This window comes from Grus americana, chromosome 1 (assembly GCF_028858705.1).
Source record: "Grus americana isolate bGruAme1 chromosome 1, bGruAme1.mat, whole genome shotgun sequence".
Classification (NCBI taxonomy): domain Eukaryota; kingdom Metazoa; phylum Chordata; class Aves; order Gruiformes; family Gruidae; genus Grus; species Grus americana.
Genome location: NC_072852.1, coordinates 2,650,258 through 2,677,581, shown reverse-complemented (window position 1 = coordinate 2,677,581; position 27,324 = coordinate 2,650,258). Strand labels below are relative to the sequence as shown.

Sequence of the window (27,324 nt, the reverse complement as noted above, 5' to 3'; positions counted from 1 at the left end):
ATCCTATCACTACCTCCTTTGATTCAGAGTTCAGAGTGGAAGGAATTAAGTGGTTGAGAGGAGGGTGTAAGAGAGGGGATGAGAGGCTAGGTGGCCAAGGGAAGGATTTGGGGGAACAAATTTGATGTGCAAGAATAAGAAATGAAGAGGAGTGGTTGGTGAGCAGCACTGGTAGGAGAGGAGAGATGGTCTTATTATTACACCTGAGTTCAGGGGAGCTGTGCTGAATTTTCATCTCTTCCCATGACTACATGTGCTGGTCATTCTCTTTGGCCTCTTGAGGATTTTGGGGGATACCAAAATGTGCTGTTTTGGCAGTGGGTGCTCTGCCAAAGTTCAAAGATCACAGCTTCCTCAGCTCTGCCAGCATAACTGCGTGTGTGGCTGCTCCCTGGTTCAGTACTGCCAAAATAATCTTTTGAATTTTTTTTTTTTTTTTTTTTTTTGGTAATAATGAGATTGTTCAGAAACAGTTGGTGAAGGAACGAGCAAGTTTCACGGTAGATTCAAGGGAAGGGTGGAGTGGAGCTGTGGTGGGGAGTACCAGCAGCTCGAGGCATTAACCTTTTAACCGTGCTCAGCTGCAGCAGGAGCAGTGTGTCTGATGGGTCCTCAGCACCCCTTTGCACTATCAGCTGATGCAGGGCTTGGGCTGTCAGTCTTTCACTATGCGTCCGAGCGGAGCTCTGCCTCATGAGGTTTTGCTCTCTGGAGTTGAGAGGGTCCAAGGTTAAAAATATCTAGTGGAATATTTGCTGGGGAAGAAGCGATTGGAAGTGAGCTGGTGTTTTCACCCCTTATTTTGCTGGAGATGGGGATCCATGAACTCTGGGTGTGTTTTTTTAATAAAGAACCCCTCATTTGTGATTGGAGGTAGATTGTTATATGGTGGGGAAATTATGCAGAAGCTTCAGTAATGGGAAAGGCTGAGAGTAATCAGCCGTTTCGGGTAAGTGGGAGGGGATCTTTGTGTTCTGCATACTCTTTACAGAGTGTTGGTTTGGGGTTTTTGGTTTGGGTTTTGGGTTTGGGGTTTTTTTCAGCTAAAACTTTTTCTAGATTATCCAGAACTCCCTGTGCTTTGCTCCGTGGGCATGTGTGTCTGGTGGCTGTATTCTCGGAGTACCAAAGGCCCCAGTTAGAAATTGAAATCTTCTGCACTGACTTCTCTCCCTCTCACAGGACGAGCTGTCTATGTAATCCTCTGTTATTAAAGGTTAACTGTTGCCTGGAGGATTTCAGAGGTGCCTCTTGTCCCTGTCAGCCCACGGTTATTCCTCCCCAACCCTTTTTTTTAACATTCCCATGGCTGTTGGGCTTGAGAATTACAGTCTTTGAATTTACTCTGACTAGCAGATGAATGTTGGAGCAAAATGGGGCTGCTCACCTTTTCATATTGTGTCTGTTCTTGGGTGTACTTGAGCCATTTAAGTTTGAGGAATGAGGATGCTCTGTTTCACCTACAGCAGTTTAAGGCTGTAAATTAGTTTGTCAGCAGAGAGTGAAGGTGGCTATAATCGTTTAAAGCGAAAGTGCATAACCTTATAGGAGCAGCATGTCTCTTACCACTCATGGTCTTGTCACCAAGTCATTGCTGGCACCGCAGTGACAGCAGCACTTATTGGGATCTCTTATTTGGTTATCTGTCTTCTGTCAGCTGTCACTATATCTATGGAAATCTCCATTGAAATGGAATTTCTCAGTCCACTGAGGAATGTACATGTTTGATGGAGTGTTATTCTTGTCTCCTCTCCCATCTTCAGTGCTTTTCGTGCCAGGCTGCAAGGCTCTTTTTCTTGCCTTTCCATTAGCTCCATCCGAATTAGAGGAGCCTTCCACTTGTCACCAGAATATCTACATTTAATTCCGCACTTCAGAGGTCTCTTAGGGCAGGGCTCCACCTCACGTTTTACTCGGAGATGGATGCAGGTGTTTGTGCCGTACCCTGTGATAGCTTGCTGTAAGCTAATTTTATAAATGCTAAGTATTTTTGCTAGTTGCATTTTCTAGCAATAGTGGGAAGAATGAGGACTCCTCAATTGTGTCCTGCTGTCTGGAAATCAGTAGCTAGTATTTGGAAGAGACTTTGAATCAGTGTTTCCCTATCTTTAAAATGGGTTTAATTTAAAAAACAAAAAAAAAGAAGTCATGATGTATTTAGTTGTTTAATGTTGGCTTAAAACAGAAAACTTCAGGTGAGGGGTAGTTCAGGAATTCAGATAGTTCATAAACCTGGCTTTCTTCTCTTCCCAAAGGTAGCCACGTGTACATTCAGGTTGTCATCTCCCTGCAGATCAGATTTGCAAGATGGAAATTGGGCTTTGATGGGAAAGGAGTGGATTGTACAAGCCAGATGTTGAACACCCAAAACATTAGTCTTGGGCTTGGCTATAATTATGTGTAGTTCTCTGTAAAACAAACGTATTTTGAAAGCTTTGCTGTGGGAGGATCAGCATGGGGAAAGGAGTTACAGGAGTAGAGGAGTTAAGTGGAAATAGGAATGTGGGAGAACAGCAGATGAAAGAAATGGCAGAGGAGGGGAAATAGAGGAATGTAACTGGACGGCTGTGGGAAGGAAGTGAGATCCTGGAGCAAAAGCCAGTGCAGGGCTCTGAGGAATAATCAGAGTCGCTGTCTCAAGGAGGACACTGAGCTTTATTGCTGTAGTTTGCCTTGACCTGGAGCTTCTGGTTTTGATGCCTGGAGAAAACCTCTGGACCACGGCGATAATGTTATGCTTAATAGCTCACTAGGGGCAAAAGGGAGCACATCATAAATACAGGGCCAAGAATTTACCGTTTGTTTTAATTAAAGTCTTAAGCGTTTGTTGTATTGTGATAGATTGTTGTTAGTTCCATTGCAATAATACTAACACTCGCAGTCCAAATTAGGGCAGAAAAGCCTCATTAATAGTAACAACCTTAACAGTGTTGCACAAAAAAGCTTACAAAAGCTCGCCGCTTTTCTCTGGTGTGACGCTGGTATTTCCAGTGTCCCTCTGGGCAGCGCTAAGGCTGATTCAGTCTTCCTTAGCAGAAGGGTTGTTACAGCAAATCATCAACGTCTTGAGGTCTTCACCTTGAGGAGTTTGATGTTCGTGAAAGATGCTTTCCCTCCAAGTCCTGTGTTTGCTTTGGCTATTTGAAGATGCTTTGTCCTCATCCCCTGCTCCCCTCTCCCTGGTCCCCAGCACCAGTGGCAGAGCTGCCCAGCTCCAGCCCGGGCACACCAAGATCTGGTGTTTGCTGGGCAGTGCCTGCCCGGGGCGGCAGCCCTTGGCCATGCGGGGTGTCCCCAGCGCTGAGCTCAGGCAGGTCGGGCACGAGTCCTTGGCCATGGGACACCTGTGATCACAGGGACACCCAGCTCAGGGCACGGCAAGCCCAGAGACGTCCTGAGACCCTGCGGTGTTGGGTCAGTGCCCGCTCTGTGGCCTTTTACTATCAATGCAAAAATCTTGTTTATGGGGCTACAGTAGTTGGAAAATATTTGTCTCTGCCTCTCAGATTGGTCCTTGTGGAGTGTTAGAGCCATATGATAAATGCTGAATAATTTATTGCTCCCTAGTTTCCAGGAGAATGTTAGTTTTTAATTTTCATGTACAGGTCAGATAGCAATTTAGATGGTGCTAGCCTATGGCTTTGGTTTCGATTTTACGAGGTTTTGGGGCCATTCCTTCTTAAATGTCTGGGTGCTCCCAGCTGATAGCGCGGAGGAGCATCTCTGTGCTTTGCGGGCAGGTCTGTGTCACAGGCGGTTGCTGGTAGAGCTGTGTTGATCAGAAGTGGCAGAACGTGGTGCATCAGTGATGGAGTTTTATAGGAAAAACGTGCTTTTGTCTGCCTTGATAATTTTGCTCCAGCATGCAGAGAAGTTCTTTTAATTTAGAGCTGACTGGTGCTTATGAGAAGGATGTTTCTATGGATGGCTAACTGACTGGATTTATTATTTTTTTTAATTACAGGTTTGAGTCCTCCTCCCATGCTATTAGCATGAGTGCCTATTTGCGTGAGCAGAGAAGGGAACTGTACAGCAGAAGTGGAGAACTTCAAGGTGGGGGAATTGATAATGTGCTAGTTTGGATAATTCTCTTTTGCAGGAGCTTGAATATCATGTCCATGCCACATCAGAGTATTAATACCTCTTTACTTTGCCACACAGGCTGTCTAAACGTCTCCAGTTTTTAAGCTCTGTTTATTTATTCTTACTACGTTGTGAAGCAGCAGGGTTTCTCTTTATTCCCACTGCATTTTCAGCTAGCAGGTCCAGGTCATAAAAGATACTCAGAAGACAATGGGTGACATGCAGACAATCTCACCATGAGCACTGCTTTTGGATACTTGGAGCTCATGTCTCCTTCCTTATCTGCAGTTTATTTCCTTACATCATACGCTGAGTGTGATACTTACCCTGGATTGCTTTGGGAGCTAAGCTCAGTCAGCTCATGTTTGAAGTTGCAAGTTGTATGGACTGAAGTGACCAATTCTTTGTCTTTTGTACAAGACTTGAAGATGAAGAGTTGCAGAGTGTTTGAAAATGGTGAATTTGAAGAGTTGGTCTGCTCTCGCTGGTTTATATTGCTTGTGGCAAGTGCTGTATATACACAGAGAAGCGTTCTCTCCTCTGAGGATGGCATCATTTCATGGTTTTTTCCTGAATGATCTAATTCATAAAAGTGTTGGTTTTGGGAACGAAATCAAGGGAAGATCTTAAAGCTGTCATGATAGTGTATAGCAGGACTAAATTCTTTTGTGTCATCTAGTCTAGTTTCTTACTGGGCTAATTATAACAAGAAATAATATGTACTGTTCAAATTTTACAGTGATGGGCAAGGGTAGAATTTCTTCTTGAAATCTTACCCGGGATAATTTTCAGTTGGCTTTTAATTAAGGATGTTTTATAATTTACAAGCAAATTTTTGGATGACTTTCTGTTCCCTTCCTCCTTTTATAACTTAGTTGTCCTCAGCGACAAGTTAAACCCACAACAGTGTGAGAAGAAGCCTTGAGGGACATACAGTGTTCTTACGGACAGACTGCTTCACTTAGGTGACTCTACAAAGATGTTCTTAGTCTTGATGATTAAGGATGTAAGGACGCACTCTGTGGTGAACATTTAGATAGTTCTGGACGGACTGTGAATTAAAAATCTGAGATAAAGACGTACAGAAGTTGACAGTTGCCCACACTATGATCTGACAGCGTATAGGAATAACATAAAATGGAGATACCTGTCTTTTAAATTGTAGCATCACCATTTATGCACGCTTGGAAGGTGTTCGCCTCTTGAGACTCAAGTTCTCACCTTAAAATCTGTCACATGTTCTTGTGCCCAGGATCAACTGAAAGAGGTTACCCACTTCAGTAGGGTGTCGTAAAGTGTAAGCTGTTATATTGCACCATCATTTTCTTATACGAGCAGGCAGTATGTTTTGAGTAATTACTTCTCCACAGTTAATAGCTTTGTGCTACAAACCGCATGGGACAAGTGTGGGTTCAAAGTCAAGAATTTTGGAGCTGTTGAGAGCACTAAGTTTGGAGCAGTGATGGGGCCATCGAGGAGCCTGCAGCACTTGCCTCAAGATTTTCAGCTCTCTTTGGGATTAGTCTCGTTGCCTTCTGTCGTTCAAAGTTGCCTTCACACCCTGACCTGACCAGTTGTCCATGTTGCTTTAAAAACACAGTAGAGAACAGTATTGACTCGCTCCATGTCCTCTCCCAGGTACCTTATGGCTGAGATCTAGGTATTTTTGTGGTTACTGTTGCTGTTAGGCTGAACTGAGGATTTGTTTTTAAATAGCTCCTTTCCTGCGTTCAGAACTTGTTACTGATGGTCAGAGCCAGATTTCATGAAAGAGTAACTCCTTATTGATATAAGACAAATCTGGAGGCGACATTTGTCTCGAGCGGGAGGTTGTGAGCATTTTCAAGAGAGGAGGATGCAAACGAGAGCTGTGCAGACTTCCAGCTGCCGAGCTAGCGCGGGGTTGGAAAGAACAAAGCCTGCGAGCTGACAAAGAAGTAAAGGACAAAATACAGGAATTAGTGTGGATGGGAACAAGATTATATTGCCCCTTCTGGATGAATTGGAAGAGCTCGAACGTGATGCAATAGGTGACAAAAAGTCAATGTAGGGAGTCAATAGGGACAATAGATGAGATGACTTTGCTGAGAAATCTTTGCAGTTTAACCATCAAGAAAAGTTTCCCTTTGAACTTTATGTTAAAAATGTACTGTCCTCTCTTTCTATTATAAGCTGCTGTTCCCTTTTAGGTAGCTCATTAATCTTCCTGAATCTCAGACCACAGCAAGATCTGCATTTTGATATTTTTTTTTATACCCCTTTTAAAGAGAAATACAATTTAATTGTTCAATCAGGTTACTGGAAGGCAGGCATGTGACAGTCTCTTCTGTGAATGCCACACAGTTTCTCTTCCTGACAGCCTTATCCACAGGGATGATTTTTCAGTGGCAGCAGGGGGAGGGTGGCTTGTTAGGAAATCTTTTTCCTGAAAGGATCTTCAAAGAAACATATGCATTTAAAAAAAAAAAAAAAAAAGAACTTATAAAAGTTTGGCTCCTGCCAACTTTTTGAAATAAGAATTTAATTTAAATAGCCTTAAAATGTGTGAAGATCAGAGTAATGCTTTGTCATTAACCTCTTTCATTTGGACTGAAATAGTGCAGTGCATAAGGCACACATTATCCCTCAGTGGGAGAAGGGGACCTGCTGTAAGTGATTTAGAGATGGAAGGATTAATTCTTGTGTCTTATTCCACTGAAATTGGAGGAGGAAGACTTAGGCCTTGTATTCTTCCTATTTTTCCCTTGAAGTTGGACACACAAGTTGTTTGACAATTATCATTAAAAAGGGCAGGGAGGAGGATAAAGCAAGTACAGAACTGAAATCTCTCCTTCTAGACTAACATAGATGTGGTGCCCCAGGTTGTTGTCGGAAGTACAATGTCAGAGGTGGTTTCTTCTGTACAAAACAAGTACAGATCATCATTAAGCTTCTTATTTCTTATTTTTTTCCCAAGAGCCTGCCATGGCCACGTGCTGGCTGGGGAATTTACGTTTTCCTTGTTGATGCCCTCCTACCATTTATCAAATATGACGTTCTTTTTATAGACTGTCTTAAATAATGCGAGTATATTGTAAAAAAAAGTTTATTCCATGAGCAGCTGAATGACTGAAACCTTGTCCATCTCAGATGTGTCTCCTTTTCTCCCTTAACACCCTTCCTTCATTAGCCACGCATCTCACCACATCTCTAAACCTGCTTCATCCCCCTCGCTTCTCTCTTCCCGGCACCCACCAGTGCCTGCCTGTGTCCCCGAACCACCCGCTAAGCGAAAACCAGCATCTACCATGGCTGGATCGAGCGAAGTACGTACCAAGCAAGCAGCCCCGTGGAAGCAAACGTGCAGGTTGCTGCCTGGCTGGTAGGTCCAACAGCACGAAGAGGTAACACGTCCTCACTGCAGCTTTTCCTTCCATGGAGGCACACGTTTATCTTGCTTTTGTCTGCACGGCTGTCTGTTTTCACAAAACCGCTCAGAATTTACTGCTTTTAAGATCTATGCTTCTGCCACGTTTGGTAGAAATTGGCTCACCAGCTCAATTGTTGTGAGGATGGGACAGCCGGCTGGACAGATAGAAGATCAGATAACTCTTATTTTCATTGGAAACTAGGTTAAAACGTTGCTGTATTTCACCGCAGAGGTGGTTGCCTGTCGCTGACTGGTGGAATGAATCCCATGCGTGCACCTTATTTCACTCCACTGCTGTCTTCAATTACCAATGATTTCTTGGGAATAAAAGAAAAAATGTGGTTTCTTGCCCTTGAGGAAGGTCAAGGACTGCAGGAGGGGACAGTGGATGGTAGGAGGGTGTCACTGGGGCTGCACAGTAAGGCAGGAGACAGTCTACAGGGGCCTTGAGGTTCTTTTCATCAACTTGAATGTAATTGGTATCTGGAAAACAAGGTTACAAGCAAAAATAAAGACCACTACTATTCCTGGATAGTATCGATGCACGTCTGGATTTCTGATTGCGTATTCTGGTAGCGCTTTTTAAAAGCACCAACTCAAGTTTTAATTTTGTTACACTGAGCACGGTACATACGGGATTTGTGCGTTGTGCGTACAATTAGTTTTCACGTGATCCGGCCGCCTTCACTAGCCCAGTTGCCTTGCACGAGCGCCTTGAAGTCTGTCTTCCAGGGCTTTACGCGTCTACATCTTGTGGGGCTGAGGCAAAGGGGCAGTGACTGGAGCTGCATTCTGCAGGTACCAGTCAATTAAAAAAATTATAAAAAATAAATAAATGCAAGCCAACAACAGAAGCAAAAGGAGCCAGAACTGAAAATGGAAAGCTCAGTGGACAATAATCTTTATTTCAGAAGATGTCTAATCTGAGCTAGTGATCTTTCTTACTCATGGATAGCCTCGTGAGCATGGGATTCAGGGCTGGGGGAGCTCCGGGGACACGGGACGTCTCGCCAGCAGCCGCGCACCGTGCTGCTCGCTGTTGGCTGATAATTTCTAGCATGGTATTACTTTGTCAAAGGTGGTGTAGTTTATAGGCTCCTTCTAGATAGATCGGGTATTGTTTCAGAGTCCTGTGGCCATAGGGAATTCATGTAGCTGTATACTGTGCTCACGGTAACCGTGGCCTCAGTTTAGTTTATCAGTAGAAATGGGAAAAGATGGTTTTATACGCTGTAAAAATCTGAAGAGCCTCGAGGGTGTTGATCAGCATGGAAAATAGCATCCGGCTTCGCCGTTATCTGCGCGCGTGCAGGTCCTGGTAGTTCGTATGAAGGTCAGCTCTGCTGGTGGTGTGCGTCTGGGCTGTGTTTAAGAATGAAATGCGACGTGCGCCCAAGCAGCTGCTGTTCCCATGGATGTTAACGGACTCTGCACCTGCTCAGCACCTCTTAAAATTTGGGCTTGTTATTTTATTCACCCTAGAAGCTCAGCACACTTCAGCATTAATTAAACTTCTCTTTGTCTTTGCAGAGGAGGATTTTATTTGGATTGTAGCTGCACAAGCTGTGGTTATGCGATGCATCGTCCCAGGAAGGACGATGGGAGCAGAATTAGAGTCAGAATCCCAGAGTCACCTTTCAGTCTTTTGTTAGATTGCACTGATTTGGGTCTGAATAGTTATGGTATTAATGTATATTCGTATAAATGGTGCCTTGGGCACACTCGACACAGCCGTGCCTCGAATGAGGTGGCTCTGCAGCCCTGTGGTTGCTGCTGTGCCCACGCGTCTGCGTGCTGCCGTGCGTGGCCGTGGGAGCTCGGAGGGTGCTGCCGTGCAGTGCCCCTCGAGGAATCACTGCCTACCTTTTGTGCTGTGTAAGAGGACTGAAAATATGCTTGTGTTGTCATTGTGCCTTTGGGTTTCTTCTTTTCATTTGTTTTAGGGTTTGGGGTTTTCTTTGAGAAATTATGTGCTCTCTGATCCCTCCTACTTGGGCATCTTGCAGATGAGTTTGTGCTCTTATTGTCACTGGAAGGTAGGGCAGTGCTGGTTGTGCAAGGCAGAAAAAAATTAAGTGACTTCACAGAGGAAGTGCTTAATAGAACAAAGAATGAAGTTCATACCCCAAAGCAGTGTACCCCCACGTTTTGTGTGCTGAAGTGAAATTTCTGTATTTCTTTATGAAATTATTTAAGCAGTTTCAGTCCAGAACATCCCTGTGATGCAGTACACTTCTCTTTACTTTTTAAAAACGTATAAATTCCTTTTGCTTCATTTTTTCTTAAGGTTTAGTTTCTCAGAGGTGATTTTAAATACCCAGGACTCTTGCATATTTACTTTTTTCTTGGTGGGAGTTTTAAACTCCAGAATGAAAATCTAATGCAAGAGTCTCTTGTTGATTCTAAATACACAATGTTCAGGTATCTCAAATCTGATATCTTGGCCAGTAGTTCAGCTATATATATCTCATGTATAAGACTTCCTTTTTGCCAGCTACCGTGTGCAGTATTATCTTTCTTACCTGAATGTCTCTTCATCTTGGCCATGTGTTCGTCTCCTGGGTTGCGGTGGGTGTCAGCAGAAGTTTGGACCTTGGCTGAATGGCTCAGGTATAACTGTTGGTGCTAAGAATTAACCGATTCCCAGAAGTTTAAAGGATCAAGCGTTGTCCCAGTGAGTCAGTAGGACTACAAAACTGTCTCATGTCCGGCTCTGGGAAAAGATGGCAAATCTGGCTGTGAAACAAAGGTCTATTGTAATGAGACTGTGGATACTGGATTTTATCTTTTTTTAACCTTATTTCTTATAAGTAGAACCTGCGAGGAATTTTTTCTTGTTGGCCAGGTGATAAATAGAAAGCACCAAACATCCTTATGATACAAATTTAATATTAGAGAGTGGGTTTGGGTTACTCACCGGTATGCTGTTCATCTATTCCCGGTCCAAGCCGAAAAATTTCTCGCCATAAGGTTTTAAGTAATTAAGGAAATCAAAGAGAAATTCTGCTAATTAAGATTTTGACGCCAAGAAATAGCAGCGGAGGCAAATGGTATCTGATATGACAAGGGCACAATGTAAGGCCAGGTCCGGGGAAAACGCAGTTATTTGTAGGTGCCTTGTTCCATTTGGATTCACCAGAGGGCTGCCGGAGGGAGCCAGCTGTGTTCGCTGGTGACAAAAACGAATCTTGACATTTTGGATAATGAAAATTCGGTTCAGCACCTTTTAGAGATGTGTATGATAATATGTTGTCAGTCAGAGGCAATGAGGAGGAAGGGGGGAAGGCGATATAATTCTCGTCTGGTTAAAGGCGACGTTGTGACAAGTGGACGGTCCCGGTTAAAAATACCTTTTAGAAAAGGATGGGGAATAACCAGCTGAAGAATCAGCAAGTTGGTTATGTTAAGGAGGGGGAAACGGTTTGATGTTATGAACCTCCTGTCACGCAGCTGCTTTTGTCTCCCCGTGATGCGCAGGATCACGGTTTGCTTTGAGCTTGGGGAGGGAGGAGAGGGGAGAGAATCGCTTTTTTGTGGTTTGACGGTATTAATGCAATCATCTAGTTCAGACCTTGTAAGCCCACTTATTATTTCCTCTGCGTGTGTTTTTTCTGGTTTAGCGGATTAGCAGCACTGTCTCTTCAAAGGCTATCCAATCAAGAAGGGGTTATTAAAACCGGGGCGCTTTATGACTGAGAATTAATTAGAGCAGCATTTTCATGCAAAACATCCAATTTTTTGATTAGCAATGGAGCAGGGCCGCAATTACCACTCTAGGAAGCTTAAATTTCCAGCATTTTGATTCTCAGGAAATGAGATTATCAAACTGGGGTCAGGCACTTGACAGCAAAAGGGGGATTATGTGTAAGAAAATAATTTGTTTCTTGATTTTGCCTCCGAGATTGTTATTAAAGCTATGGCAAATTCAGAGGGAGGCAAAAAGAGGAGGGAGATACCTAAAAATGGAAGCAGGAGAGATCCTTTGCTTTGTTAGTGCCCTCCTCGCTGTGCAAAGAGCTTTCCTCGTCCCGGCGTTAGCACGAGCATGCTTTGCATTTGATTTACAGCAACAGGTTTTCATTGCTTTCGTGGGGTTAGTCCGCCCTTTCCGATCGATGCATTTTGAGATTCCTGCAGTGATTTTTTTAAATTTTTTTTAAAATATTCAAACTACTTGTGTCCAGGGGAAGAAGACAATGCAATCATTTTAATAGAGGCATCGCTTTGTCTCAGTTCCTTTAAGCGAGTATGTGGCGCGCGTGTGTTTTAAACAATTTTTTTTGATCCGTTGCTGGTGTCTGAGGACGTGTATTATTGCTTCTTAAAGGCTGACCTTGGCCAGCCGTCGGGGTCTGTGACAAAGAAGCCGGGCATCTCTGTCACTTCTAGAGAAGACCGAAGGGTTTGGAGGGGGGAGGTTGTATCTCCCACTTAATTCTTCTCACTTCTCGGGGAGATATAAGGTGTGTAAAGTCAGGCTTGGGCTGTGAAATCTCTTCTTTGGCTTGTGTCAGGGACTTTGAGCAGGCTAAGGCAGTACAAGTCATTTTTGATAGCCAATAGATATTTGCTGACTGCTGCGAGTTCAGAGAGTGCCAGTTAGCATCTCCGTAAGAGAGCGGGAAATCCGCTGTCATCCGCCTGCTTTTTAAAATGACCGTACAATTTTTTTTTTTATTACTACTTATTTTTGAGTGAAATTGTTCATGAAAGCAAGCACTGTGAAGGTAATTGTTGCTAGCAGCCGCGTTAGCTGCATTCTGGGTCCTGAGTCTTACCTGGCAGTGCCTGCAGCTATTGCATCCGTTTCTGCAGCAGTCATGTTGTTAAGGAATCACAGAATCCCAGACTGGTTTGGGTTGGAAGGGACCTTAGAGCCCATCCAGTTCCAACCCCCTGCCATGGGCAGGGACACCCTCTACTAGCCCAGGTTGCCCAAAGCCCCATCCAACCTGGCCTTGAACACTGCCAGGGAGCCAGGGGCAGCCACAGCTTCTCTGGGCAACCTGTGCCAGGGCCTCACCACCCTCACAGGGAAGAAGTTCTGCTTCAGATCTCATCTCAGTCTCCCCTCGTTTAGTTTAAAGCTCATTCTTAGCTCACTCTTTACTTGCACCTTCAATTTATCTTCACAGCTTGGACTTTGTGCTTTGTTCCCTAAGGTGGCCTTGGCAATGCATTCCAACCTTCAACCATGACAATCTTTGTTACTCAGTTTTGGAACTCTTTTCAGGGCTTCTGAATAAGTCCTCAGTCTTGACTTCAAGCTCCCTTGCTTTAGTCTTTAGCCCCACACACTTGAGAGCTAAAGGACCTCTAGTACTCTATTGTGCAGATTGTCAGATGCCACATGGTCCCTTTTTTAATATTAAAAAGTATCTTCTCCCAAGTAACAAGCAATAGGACGAGAGGAAATGGCCTCAAGTTGTTCCAGGGGAGGTTAGATTGGGTATTATGGAAAATTTCTTCACCAAAAGGTTTGTCAAGCACTGGAACAGGATGCCCAGGGACGTGGTGGAGTCACCATCGCTGGAGGTGTTTCAAAGCCGTGTAGATGTGGTGCTTAGGGACATGGTTCAGTGGTGGGCTTGGCAGTGCTGGGTTAACAGTTAGGCGTGATGGTTTTAATGGTCTTTTGCAACCTAAATAATTCTGTGATTCTGTCAAGGTGTTGTATAAGTAGAGGAGCTTCTCAAATGAAGACTGAAAATGAAAGATGATGGAGTCAGTTATGAATTCCTTTATCAGCTTGGATTATCCATCTTCACAACTCTCCTACTAGTGCTAAGCTTCTCTCCCCTCTTGATACAAGGAAGCATACTGAAAAAAATACTCATTTTCTAAAATACCCCCACAGATGGATGCTTCAGTCTTATTAATGTTACTGGGAGGCTGCTCCAACCAGGTCTGGTTTGTGTTTTGTTGTTACGGTTCTGGGCAGGAAGACTTTCAGGTTTTTTGGGACTCGCTGTGTCACAGTCCCTTGTTTGGAAAGCAATCATTGATTTTTTTCAAGGTACTTATTTACAGCTTCTTTTCGGCTTCGAGTTTTGGATTACTAAAGAATTTGAGGGCTTTATGGTGAATTTACAAAGACGTTGTGGAATTATCTCATATTACACAGATTAAAACAGAATAGGTAGGAAACTTTTATGCCTGTGAATTATAATATCCTGGTTTGTATCAATTCCCGGAGCTTTTTTTTCAGGAGGACTAGGCTTCTGGAGGTACCGAGCCACCTCAGCTTGATTCAGTGAGATGTTCAAGTCCTGATATCCATTAAAATCAGTCTGTATGTTTTCATATGTTTAATTTCTAATTGGGTGTAACTTAACCTAAGTGAACGTTAAGTGACCTGAATTCAGGGGCAAATAAAAGCAAACATCTCTCTGTAATGTGATGGATCTGACTTGGAGAGTATCTTCTCTCCTTTTTCCCTTGTGTCACGCACAGCTTTCTGGGACCGTGCTATGTCAGCGCGTAAGATGTGTCCCAGGCTGGAACGGATAAATCACGCTTTGCTTTTCTGAAGGACAGTGGAATCGTTTCATCAGTACAGCCAGCAATAAGGCAACTATGATACAGTTGAACAGGTACTCTTCTTACTGTGATCTGAAATAATACGCTTTTCCTTTCTCTCCGTATGAGAGCTTCGTGCTCGCCTGGAATTTGTGCTTTTGTGTAAAGTTCAGTAGTAAACCATTTATTTAAAACCGTTCTGTCTTGCTGTTTAGGATCAGGATTCTCTCAGTTTGGTATGAGCAGGTCCAGTTTCTGATAATCTACTCTGCTTTGAGGAATAGTCATTGCTGCACTGGTGGAAGTGGGCTGCAACAACCCGAAAGAATGCGAAAGGGTCCGTAGGTTGGTAAGTGGATGGTACTGCCATTGGCTCTTCTAAAATTTTAATCATCTGAAGCCTAAATCCTATTTTTGAGCCCTGACTTTTCTTAGGACGGTATTTACTGCAGAGCCATTTCCATGACTAGTTTAAGGAATGATTTTAGGTTCCTCCCACGTTGGGTTTTTGTTTGCTACCAGGGCATTGCAGTGCGCCTTTGGTACCCCCGGTTTAGGTTGCTACACTTATCTTCTCTTATTCTTAATGACAATAACTTAAAGCCATTTGAGTGGGGGTTTGGCAATTGCTAAGTGCTAAGCAACACCATAGAGTTAGGCTGTAAAATGAAGAATAAAAATATCCAGTGGGAATGCGGATTAGCTTAATACAATTATCTGGGTCAGAATTTGACCCAGCGAAGGTTAGCCAGTTAATCTTACTCTTTTGGGATCTTCAGCGACCAGGTTAGCCAAAACTGCAATAATTGCTATGATGGTATTGTGTGTATATATATAAATATATATATTTATTTTTTAATCTGGCCTGTTAAATAGTGTAGAGTCCTAAGATGCTCTTAGGTGCTTATGTTTTATGTTGAAATCTTGCTGACATTTGGATTTTCCAGCAAGTTCTTACTTCCTTTTGTATTGAAGTTTGTCCGGATCCATTTTTTATACTGGTCAAATTCTTGTTTGCTTGTCTGTAATTTCTTTGTTTTCACCAACTTAATTAGCAAGACCGTAAATATGTTGCTGAAACATTGCTTTTATTTCTTGTCTTTGATGGAGTAGTTACTCCTAATTAAAAAAAAAAAAAAAAAAGAAACAGAATTGTCTGCGGAGCCTGAACTGCCTTCTTGCCTCTTCTGCAAATTTGATACCCTTCAAGCTGAGACATCTCCAGAAAGCAGTTAGATATCACAGGGTACGGCAAATTACAACACATACCTTAAGGGTGAGTGCGGAGGCAGTAGCTGTTGCTCTCGCCTTGTCTTGTACCTGTTCAGTGGGTAAAGAAGTGTTTAATCTCTGGCCCTGTCATTCTGATGCCTCTGATCTGTGTTTGAAGTCCCTTAAAAATGCGAATCCATTGTTTTTCAAGTAGCATAAAAAATGCACCGGGGATGGCTATATTAGCATCTGGATTTTTTCCTTTGGCTTTGACGGATGGATATATACATTTTTTTTTACACTGAAGAGTTTTTTATCTTGATAATGTTGAAATGAAACTTTACAGTGACAGAGTAGTGGGCAGCTTTAGAAAGCCCTGCTTTCAAGTAGGGTTAAAGCCATTTAGGTGAGCATGAATTAACATTTCCCTTGTCTTGTAAAGGTCACCCTTTAATTGAGATTCACCACGTTCAGCCCAAAGCCTGGGTTCGAGGAGACCTCTCTTCGCAGAGAAGGCACAAATTGGCAGCATAATCTCATCAGAGGCTTAGGTTATATGGTAATAAATCATTCAATTCGAAGCTAACGAAACTGCCATGGAGCATAAAGCACGCCAGATGCTTGAAAGACTTTTGTGGCTTAGAGTTTGAATAACAGTTGGAGGATCTGTAGATGTCTTGAGTTTTTCCTAATAAGGAAGAACTGTTGGGAAGAAAGTAATTCTTACCTAATTAAAGGATTAAAATATTACACATTGGGTTTTATGTTAGCTGCTATTCATTTTGTCCGACATATGACTTGAAGGTGTGATGTCGCTATCCTGTATATCTGTGTATGATATTTCAGAAACTATTGCAAAAAAAAAAAAAAAATAATGGCAACAGCTTTCGTATAGCCATTATACCCGCCTTTTCTAGAGAGATAAGTGTGTGTTGAGAAGATGATTCCATTCTGTAGAATAAAGATGTAACTTTAATCAATAAAGTGATGTGATTTAGAGTTCTGAAGGTACAAAGGCTAACAGTTTCTGAAGGGCTCTTTGGGCTAAGTGCATAAATTGTTGTTGAAGTTTTTTCTTAATGTATCATGTACGGTATTAGAATATTTTATTATCAGAAGACAGAAATACAGATATTGTTCAGGTGAGGAGAGTATCATAGAAGAAGGTTTTGCACCTAGTAATATGGAAAAGTGTATTTTTATGGGGGCTGGAGATGGAGAAGGGCAATGGCCATGAGAAGCACCAGAGCTTTGATGCCCCCTGTCAATGGGCTTTAAAATCTCTAATCTCCTGGCTTTGTGTTGCTTTTGGAGCTTGAATGGAATTGTCCATTCAGGAGCGCGTGGCTGCGTGCACATATCGCAGCGAATGGTTTGGGATAGCAGGTTGACTGCTGCTTGTACATGTTCCAGTGCGGAGACCTGGCACCTAGAACTCGTGTAGAAATGTCCCTGTTCTGCTGGTGATGGATTCAAAATCTTGCCTCTGGTACTCTCCCCATTTCATTTCTTGTTGTTTGGACTTTTTCTTTTCATAGCAGCTCTCCAGATCAAGGCCAGTATCACTTGTAAGGACCTGGCTGGGGCACCAAATGCAAATGAACCTCATATTGCTTCTGGATCAGAGCAGAGAAATTCTGCTTTCTGTCTTCCCTGTTGTGCCTATGTTCTTTGAAGTGACTAGAGAAATGAGATGGTGGCATTTCTGGAGTACAGGAGAAGAGCCTCATTGTTTTAATTCTATTACAAGGTCCATCAGATGAAGAAGTTGTAGAAGGACATGGTGTGCAGGTTGGATATATCTTTAATAGGAGCTTGTTTTGGTGGTTAGTCCAGTTTAACTGACCTGAAAAATCTGAACTTGGATGCATTAATGCAGAAATGATTGAATGGACAACCTAGTGTTGAGGAAACTGTACCTTCCTCTCAAACTGTACCCGAATGTCTCTCTGGCCGGATAATAATAACTCCATGGGGTGACCCTTGTGGTCAGCTGTGCCAGCTCGTTTTTTGGGACATGTCCTGGGCAAGGCCATTTTCTTCTACAGAGATGAAAGCTGGACTGTGGGTTCCCAGGCCACAAAGGTTACTTCAGAACCCTCTAAATTTGCCAGTGGCTTTGCCTGTCCTTTCACTGGAGTTATAAATACCTGAGTGATCTGAGCTTGCAAGCTGCTTCTGCAAGGATATGGGGTGGTTGAAGCAGGAAGAAAGGGGCTTCAGAAGGGTTTAAAGTCTGTTCTTTCCATGTGAATTGTCACCAAAACAGAAGCTTTTAGGCAAAATGAGAGACATTTCTTTGCCTTACTTTTCCCTGGAGTGTTTGGAGTGTTAGGACTTCTCAGGAGTCCCAGGACTACTCTCTTGAGGTGGCTTCTGTTCTGTGGATACTTCCTCTCTCCAGTTCCTACCTTGTCTGCTCCTAAAATTATGAGACCCCCTTTTTGCTTATGACAACTGGTCTCTTTTCATTAGGGGCTTCACAGTTTCAGCACATGCCTAATACCGTCACAGGATCCTTGGGTTTTGCTTCTCCAGTGGTGATCAGGATTAGATCAACTGGCTCATTTTGGGAGAGGAGTGCACATGTGAAGCTTTCTTCCCAAGAATTCATCATTTGATTTTAAACCGAACAAAGATTAGTCACTCTGTAGTTACTAATATGCCAGGTTTGTATCTAGTTTCGTAAAGAAACGGGACAGGGAAGGTAGCCAAGCTTCATGTTCAAAGTGGCATTTGCAGTTCCTCACATGTATGTGCTTACTCGGATCTGAATTGAAATTCGTGCTCTCTATATAGATTTCCCAAATTTTCATGCTTCCATTGCCAGTCTCATGAGCCGTGTCGTTCCCACAAAGGCAGAAAAATCGTTGAAACCAGATTTTTCTATGTGTTTTCTCCATATGAAACTTCTGCAGCTGCTTGAAGGAGGTTGTTCCAAGTTTGCTGGAAATATTGGGTACAACAAATACTCGCTGAAGATCTCATTAGTGTTTTCATATTTCATTGTAATTACTTAATAGTATACTAGCAAAGACTTGATGCTCAGTAGCTGGATTCTTTTACATAATATCAAAAATATTCTAAGTGATTGGGGGCTTAGAGTGCATCTGTGCTCCTCTTTGGGAATTTTAATTGCACTGATCGTGTGGTTGTGTTTGACTTAATTGTCATCAGTAGTTATTGGATGAGATCCCTTGCATAAGCACTGTGTTCACTGTACCTCAATGGCATCTAGAAATGTGTGAACAAATGTAACAAATGGCACTTTCTTTGTCTGCTTAATGAATATGTAAGTGATTTCAAATAGCCTCTTCCCTAGACTCTAACTATGTATTTCTTTCATAATGGGAGATATGTTGATATTATGTGAAAAAGCTATAATTCCAGTAATAATTGCTTTATAGTGCACTCAGTGCTTTTCCCTCAGCAAGGTAAGGTGCCAATTTGGCATGACCCCAGGTTAAATAACGAAGAAGCACGCGCCTAGTGTGTGGTTATCCGATATCATGATGCTTGGGGTCAGTTGCTCACCATGGGAAATAAGTGTAGAAATGTGAGAATTTACCTATAGTTGGATAAAAGTTGTTTTCATCCATAAGCAGGCGAAATCTAAAGTCTTTAAGAGTTCAGGAGTCATGATGTGAAATAGTTTTTGTGGTGCTCATACCCAGAAAGGCGTTACTACAGTTTAAAGATAATTGCTATGCAAAAAGCAATCGTCACCCACTCTGTCTGGAAACGTCCCTATTTTTAAAGTGTGTTCAGTATTTCACCCCAAGAGACCGGGCAGCTTCTCAGTGACCTCGCAGAATCCTACAGTAGAGACATATTTGAGTAAAACTAGCATTTGTAAAATCCACACTGTTAAAATATTACGCAAAGCTCAACGGGGAATTTTACAGCTAGAAAAATGAGTGTGCAAGATTGAGTTAGGAAAGAGAGGGCTCAGTCATGTCATCTAAATGTCCCAGCCAAGAAACACGCTGTGCCCTTGGGTCATTCGGGTCTCCCCTCATTGGGCACGTGCTCCTGTTAACACGGTAAAACTGGACATAGCGTCTGCGGAAAGTACCTCTTCCGAAGCGTCTTCCAGAAGGCTTTAGATGTGCTGAATTTGTGCTTATAATAGAGCGTGTCTTGAGAAACTGAATCGGGAGTCTCTGCATTGAATATGAAATTGTGCCCCCAGCTTGGTTTTGATGGCTGTGTTCTTAATATTAAAGTACCTAAAGCAGGCTTTTTGGAGGATCAGGGTTTATATGCAAAAGAGAAATTTCTTAATTGTGAGATTTATTGGTATTGAGGAGAGAAAGGAAGAGGGAGGAAAAATTCTCTGACACCTAAATTAGCCTGCAACGTAAAGCTATTGCACGTCGTATAGGAAGCAACCTTCTGTTGCTGGAATATCATTCCGTGCATTGTTTCTGTCTTTATTTTTTTTATCTTTTGAATTAATTTGTAAATGAAGTATTGTGATACAGAAAGCAAAAATTAAATAATTCACCAACAGTGACTTCTTACATTATTCCCTTCTGACTTAAATCAACCATTAGATATTTTTAAATGCAACCTTCACTTGAGAACTGGGTACCAACGTATTTCTTGCAACCTTTTGCTTTCTAATTAGTCCCCTGGAAGAGAAGTGCTTAGGACTGTATTAGTGGTAATAGCTGGCACGTGTGTGTATAAAGAGGAGACGATGTATTGCAAGATACATTTCTACGTAAATATCTGACAATTCTGGTGGTGTTAATACACGTCCGTTATCCCTAATTGATGAGTTCGCTGCTGTGTTGGGTATTTCATGTATCTGGGGGAAAAAAAAAAACCCTCAACAAAAGCCCTTTCCTTACCTCGTCAGCTTACTCGATAACTGAAAGAAGTCAAATGTTTATTCAGAGGTGCGATAAGGAGGTGCGCCGTGCCTGAATACCCAGTTGCATTACTCTTCCAAACACAGATGTCAGGCTATAATTTTTAGTTTCAATAGACCAGTTTGGCATTATTACATTAACCATACCAGATTGAGCACTTATCTCTACTGTTATATTGTGTCTGTAATTGTATAGTGCCTTACTACAGTATATTCTCCTAGAGACTGTTTGGAATATAGAATAGTGTATTAAAGATAAAAGCCAGGGGTGGTTTTTACTTAAAATATTTATAGCTTTTTTTTCCCCCCCCTTGTTGTTTTACGAACACATTTCATTTATAAAAGTTTATGTAATTGCTTTAGGGCTTGGGCTGTGCTATAGTTAAATGCTCTGTATTCTTTCTTAGTAATAATCATCAGTTACTCAATCCTTTTTTGGAGCCTATGTTTTTCATCCAGAAATAATGACCCGTTCATGCATTTGCGTGTCTGAACTATTGGGCTTCAGCCCAAGGGGCTTTGTGTTTGCACTGACACGTGGAGTTTGGGGCAGGGGTAACCTGAGATACTGCGCTACGTGTCAGTGGTGCTCTGCCATCGGTGCACCTTGGTTTCATTTGGTATCCCGCAGGTAAGAATCATTTGTGTAGCTAAAGGCTTTATTTTGAAGACCATTTTTGTAACTAGAGGATCCAATTTAAGAATTTAACAAAAAGTCACCCACTGTAGCTTGGCCTTTACCTTTGTATGACAAAAGGTGCTTATCCTATTTCAGGTGCTACAACTACAAAGAAAAAAAGGGGAGAATAATTTTATTTTCTCCTGTTGAGTGGGGATAGAGATCTGAAATACAGAGATACATCCGCTTGAGGCAGGAAAAAAATACAGCATCTCTTGTCTGGGAGCTAGAAGAGCAGATGCCCTCTTCTCAGTCAAAAGATGCTGCAAAAAGTAGATGGAGGATTGCCAGATCTCTGAGCTGTGGCCTTCTCTAGCACTGCTTTTACCCCTTTGGAAAACTAGAGTCCTTGCACAGAAAACTCAGTGTTACGTTAAAAAGTGATTTTAGGTAGCCTGAGCATCTAAGACACGTTGCAGGGTAGGTACTACCTGCTAATATGGAGAGTTGTGGCATGGTTGGTGATCACCTGGTTGTCTGTTTAAAATTTTATACGCTGTCCTGGATAGCGTTTGATCTGTATACACAGCAAGGCCTTAAAGCGAAGGACGTCATAATGTATAGAGACAATCCTGCCTGCTCTGCTCGAGGAGACTGAAGCAGGTGGGGAGCGTGGTAGGTATGGCCTTCGGTGTCTTTCCCAAGGCACCGTTTCTGATACTTCTTCTTTTACTTTGTCACACAGTTTATACACATTCTTCTCAGGCAGAAGTGATAGAATGAATGTTAGTTTTAACATTATGCTTTCCTCGTTTAATACTACACCTTCCATTGCAGTTACTAGTCTTGGCACTCAGGTAAGAACTCTTCCTTCACATCCAGCTTCCGTGGTGCTGTTCTTCAGACCAAACTCTCATAAATATCTGCTGCTTGGGCCTGGGTGCTACAGCAGCTCTGCTAGTACAGAGTTATTTACTTGTTATTTATCCTGCAAGTCTCTTTCTCCCTCTTACGCATTTCCACTAAACGATGCTCTCCTTGAGGTAAGTACCTCTAAGATGTGTGCTGTTCCCACGATGTGCTGCCTTTCACACAAATGTATCTATTTTGGACCTTTTTTGATGTAGTAATGGTTACCTACTTTAATGACAAAGCTTTATAATTTCATGATTAGAAGAGTTCAGAAAGCAGTGCTTTTACACGGTCCTGAAAAGCCTAGGAAATGGTAAGAGAACTGCTATTTATTTTGTATTTCCCATGGAGTCTGGATTAACGGACACATTTAAAAAGAAAAAATCACAGCAAGATGTTGCTGTCAAATTGCTGCATGGACTCAGTAGAGTCTCAGGCTTGTGTGGAAGTGAAAATTGCACGTGGCCAGTTGGGAACGCATCGTAGAATCGTTTGGGTCGGAAAAGACCTTTAAGATCATCGAGTCCAACCGTTAACCTAGCGCCGCCAAGTCTACCATCTTTAGTTACTTTGTACGCGTCATCTTTAGCGATGTTGTGCTGTTGCGGGAAGGGCTGTGCAGTACCGTGCTCACTTAGCCATACCTCTGAGATGTGCTTTAATGTATGTAAGGCTTTTAACTCAATCCTCCCCCACACTCGCTCGCTAACGGTACCCATGTGTGGCGTCTCAGGATTTGAAGCGTCTGCTCGTGATGGCCATGGGTAACGTCATACTTAGGCAATTAGTAACTTCAGTGGACTTGGTCTGGCTATTGAATAAATAATTTTGAGTGCCAGCTAGTCTCTGCTAGAGGATCAGGTGAAAGGAGGGATGAGGAGCCCACGTTTAAGATTTATGTGATGTCTTAGGTGTACAGCTTGAGGGTGATCTTGATGTGATTCCTGAGATTTTAGGTTACTGTGGTGCAGATGTGGTCCTCTGTTGTCCTCTAAGTAGAGAAGCAGAGTGCAAAGCTGGAAAAACCCTAATTACACACCTTGCTTTGTTAAATATTTAGATTAACTAGAGGTATTCTGAGAGCACTGTGAATCCTCTAATTGGAGCCCAGAGAAAAGAGAAGCTGGAGATTTTAGTTGAAGATTTCTGTTAGGTTTTTGCATTCCCTGTTTGTATGCTATAATATCACAATCCCTGTCACCTTAAAAGAGATATTAAAGTTTAGTTGGTCTAATTTATCCAGGAGACACTTGGTTTACTGCTTTTTCATTACTAGAGAACAGTACCAGGCTTTCTTTGTTAGCTGGTTTGGTAATACGAAGTTGATCTCTCAGGGCTACACAGAACCAACTTTAGGTGAAAACCACAGATGGATTGTGGTGTTTGCTTTTGGGTTTTGGGTTTTTTTATGTTGACTGTCGACTCTAAATTTAATAGATCCAGGAAATCGTGTATTATAAAGTGACAGAAGGAGTGTGTAAATGAATTTCTCTCCTCACCCACTAACTGAAATCTGCATTAGGCTCAGCTGATTTCATTTTTTTTCACTATTCTGGTAGGTTACATTGGAAATATTCTGAGCAAAGAGCTGTTGGATTGATGTGTTGGGTGATGCACCTGCCCGTTGTTTCTCAGATTGTAGGAAATCGGTTGTTTGTTGGAAGTACAACCGTAGATACCTTATTCACAGCACAGAAAATGCTTCCGTTTTTTTGTTTTTTCAGTCCTTTTTCCCTTACTGGGTGTTGGAGCTTCTGAATTAGTCTAAAACAAGCATAAACCATGTCTTTGGCACCGAGAAGAGTCATTAAAACTAAGTAATGCCATACAATTGAATTAAATGTGGGGAAAGAAGATTGAAACCTCTTTCTCTGCATTTTAATAGGAAGTTGCTGCAAATGGCAGTGGATAAGCAAATTATAATACATTTTGATGAAAAAGTGGCAAGTTGGAGTGATAGGTTGGACTGTCTATATAGGAAGTTAATGATGCAGTTATGAAGCAGAACGAGGGGATGGATGTGGTGGATGTAATACCAGTGAAATTAAGCAGGTTAATTCCAGGCCTTGATGCAAGACTCCATTAGTCTGCACCCTGAGTGCAGATTATTACAGTTATCTAATATGTTTAACACACTTAATGCTTTCTGATCGTGCTTATGCAGAAAACCAAAGGATGGAAGTGTTTTAACTTCACTTTTTCCCCTTTCTTCTTAGAAACACGGAATTTTTTTAATTGGAAAATAGCCATATGTGGCGCGCTCAGTGTCCAGTTGCTGATGTTCCCATGGAGAGCACAGCAGGGATTTAAGCTGAAAGATTTACCTGGAGAAGATTGCTGTGCTTGACTTCCAAACTGGTTTCCAGTATGGTCTTGCTTATTATGTTTGTTACTAAGCTTTTCTTTTATTTTCTTTTTTTTATTTTTCTAAGTAGTAATATTTTGGAGGAACATACATGAACATAATACAAAGTCAGCGGAAGGACTTCTGGTTTGCCTCGTAGATATTAGTCCTCCTTGGCTAGTACCAGCTGGATAACACCGAGTCTTCAGCATCCTGTGATGTGATTGTAAGAGAATGAGGCGGTGTTGATCCTGCTTGAACCTTCAATTAGTTGCTGACATAGTTTATTCAGCTGCGGGCGCTGCTATTGATACTGAAGCTATGCTATAATTTTCTAGGATGGCACGTGACTTTGTATGAGGAGAATTTTTTAACATTTGTCATCCTGGTGCCGCTGGGGTAACAAGCAGGACCGGTCCTGTTAACCAAACCGCTGGAAGCCCGTTGCTTTCTGCTTACGCTGTCAGTGATACCTGCACAGCGCCATGGCTTTTGGCAGATCTGCCCAGGTAAAACAGATCGGGAGCGAATAGGGCATTGGGTTGGTGTTCAGAAGGAATAGAAATAGTCTCATTTGCTCGTAGTTGAACTGATTCAGCACAGCTAAGTGATAAAACCAGAGGTGGCAGGTCCGTATTTGTAAGCAGCATCAGTAGGAATTGGAGTTTACCAAAGAACAGGACCGTTAAAGCTTTGCCAAGTTTTGCATAAATACTTCTCAGTGTAGACCTTGATACTGAAAATATTTTTCGCATTTCAAGTGCCATCAGTCATATTACATGGAGAGACGGCGTGTCGGAAAACAGCCAGTTCCTCTGGAGATTTGGGCAAATGAGACATCATCTTCTCGTCATCTATTTTCCTTAGCTTATTTGGGAAGTTGACAGGATTAAATGCCAGTCCATTTGTGTGTTTTAAAAGACGCTTCTGTTATTTGTAACCTTAAGTAGCCTTAATGTTAACCTTCTATTAAGTTGCCTCTTAGAATCATAGAATCACAGACTGGTTTGGGTTGGAAGGGACCTCAAAGCCCATCTAGTTCCAACCCCCCTGCTGCGGGCAGGGACACCCTCCACTAGACCACGTTGCCTAAAGCCCCATCCAACCTGGCCTTGAACACTGCCAGGGATGGGGCCTCCACAACCTCTCTGGGCAACCTGTGCCAGTGCCTCTCCATTCTAACAGTAAAGAATTTCTTTCTAGCATCTAATCTAAATCGACCCTCCTTCAGCTTAAACCCATCACCCCTTGTCCTGTCACTACACTCCCTGATAAACAGTTGCTCTCCAGCTTTCCTGTAGGCCCCTTCAGGTACTGGAAAGCCACAATTAGATCTCCCCGGAGCCTTCTTTTCTCCAGGCTGAACAATCCCAACTCTCTCAGCCTGTCCTCATAGGAGAGGTGCTCCAGCCCTCCGATCATCTCCGTGGCCTCCTCTGGACTCGCTCCAGCAGCTCCATGTCTCTCCTGTACTGGGGCCCCCAGAGCTGGACGCAGGACTCCAGGTGGGGTCTCACAAGAGCAGAGCAGAGGAGCAGGATCACCTCCCTCGCCCTGCTGGTCACACTTGTTTTGATGCAGCCCAGGACACAGTTGGCTTTCTGGGCTGCAAGCGCACACTGCTGGCTCATGTTGAGCTTCTCATCAATCGATACCCCCAAGTGCTTCTCCTCAGGGCTGCTTTCAATCCATTACTCGCCCAGCCTGTAGTCGTGCTTGGGATTGCACCGATCCACGTGCAGGACCTTGCACTTGGCCTTGTTGAACTTCATGGGGTTCGCATGGGCCCACCTCTCCAGCCTCTTCATTTTATTTGTTTTCAAATTACTGCACCTCACTCACTAGATTCTGGTTTACTCTATTTCCTCACTTGTGTCACTAGCAAGATGCATTTCTGAACGTTCTTAAGAGCATCGTCTCGGTGGTCACAGCTATCCATAATGTAAAGAAACAGTGCTTGCAGATGCTATTTGTAATTTCTTCATTTTCTGAATATTGGTATAGACATTTTATTCCTTAATTTGTTAGTGCTGTTCCTTTTATCATGCAGTACCTCTTGGTGTCAACAGAAATACGGCAAGTGGATCTAGCTCTATTGGTTTTAGGCCACTGATTGAAGACTAGTTCAAGAGTGACCGATAACTTCTAAGGAAACTTGGGCCACAGTTGAACAGGACTTAAGTGAAACCATAATGAATATATAGAAACTATAATGCATATAGAGCCTCTCCTATGAAGACAGGCTGAGAGAGTTGGGGTTGTTCAGCCTGGAGAAGGCTGTGGGGAGACCTTACTGCAGCCTTTCAATACTTAAAGGAGGCTGATAAGAAAGATAGGGACAGACTTTTTAGTAAGGCCTGTTGCAACAGGACAAGGGGCAATGGTTTTAAACCATAACAGAGTAGTTTCAGACTAAATGGAAGAAATTTTTTGCAATGAGGGTGGTAAGACACTGGCACAGGTTGTCCAGAGAGGTGGTAGATGCCCATCCCTGGAAATGCTCAAGGTCAGGTTGGACAGGGCTCTGGGCAACCCGATCTAGTTGAAGATGTCCCTGCTTACTGCAGGGGGGTTGGAACTCGATGATCTTTAAGGTACCTTCCAACCCAAACCATTCTATGATTCTGTGATAATTTTTGTAAACTCAAATTGTGGTGGGAACAAATGAAAAAATAACCATCACTGAATGCAGGCAGAAAACGTTAATTCTAGAAAGGCTTTCTTTTTCCTTTAATGCAAGTTAAATAAGCAGATGGGAATAAACCACAATTACGGTGCCATACAGACTAGACCTTTTTTAATGACTGCCTGCAAAGACGTTCCCTTGAAAGCTGTGTAAATACCTATTTTAATAACAAGACAAGCTGCAGGGTGTCAAGGATTAAAAATACCAAATAGCAATGTTTCTTTTAACTGGATGTGGAGTTATATTTTTCCCCTTACTCTGATGTTGGGTGGAGAAGTATCTTTGACAAAGGCTGTTGTCTAGAATATGAGTTGTGGTTTTGGGGAGTAGGGGGATGGGACGCAGCCTCTCTGATGTTTAATTTAGCCCCTTGTGTTTTCGATTCACCTGATGCCAACAAGTAGAGCTGGAGCCATGTGCTCCCATTATCACCACTTAGCCCCAGTTAGCTCCTTGGCTGGGTGGCTTGTACCGTTGCTGTCTTTGGGAGAGCAGCCAGGAAAGTTGGTCTCTCGAGGTTGATCAGCAGAACAGATGGACGGACACGGGAGAAGTGGAAAGCGATACAACAGATAGCATATTGAGAGCAAAGAAAAATGTCTTCAGAGAACATCGTGCATTAGGACAAAATGCAACTTTCCTTTAATAGTTATTCTGGCACAGA

General features: G+C 42.7%; 1 protein-coding gene across 4 annotated transcripts in view; it reads left to right on the top strand.

Moving 5' to 3' along the window:
- Window positions 1–27,324, top strand: part of EXOC4 (exocyst complex component 4) — a 404,878-nt gene that overhangs the window by 108,976 nt on the left and 268,578 nt on the right. For all 4 annotated transcript variants that reach the window (XM_054837585.1, XM_054837596.1, XM_054837605.1 and 1 more), the window contains exon 9: window positions 3,965–4,053. In XM_054837585.1, coding sequence (XP_054693560.1) covers window positions 3,965–4,053 — 89 coding nt within the window. The remainder of the gene's footprint in view (window positions 1–3,964; window positions 4,054–27,324) is intronic.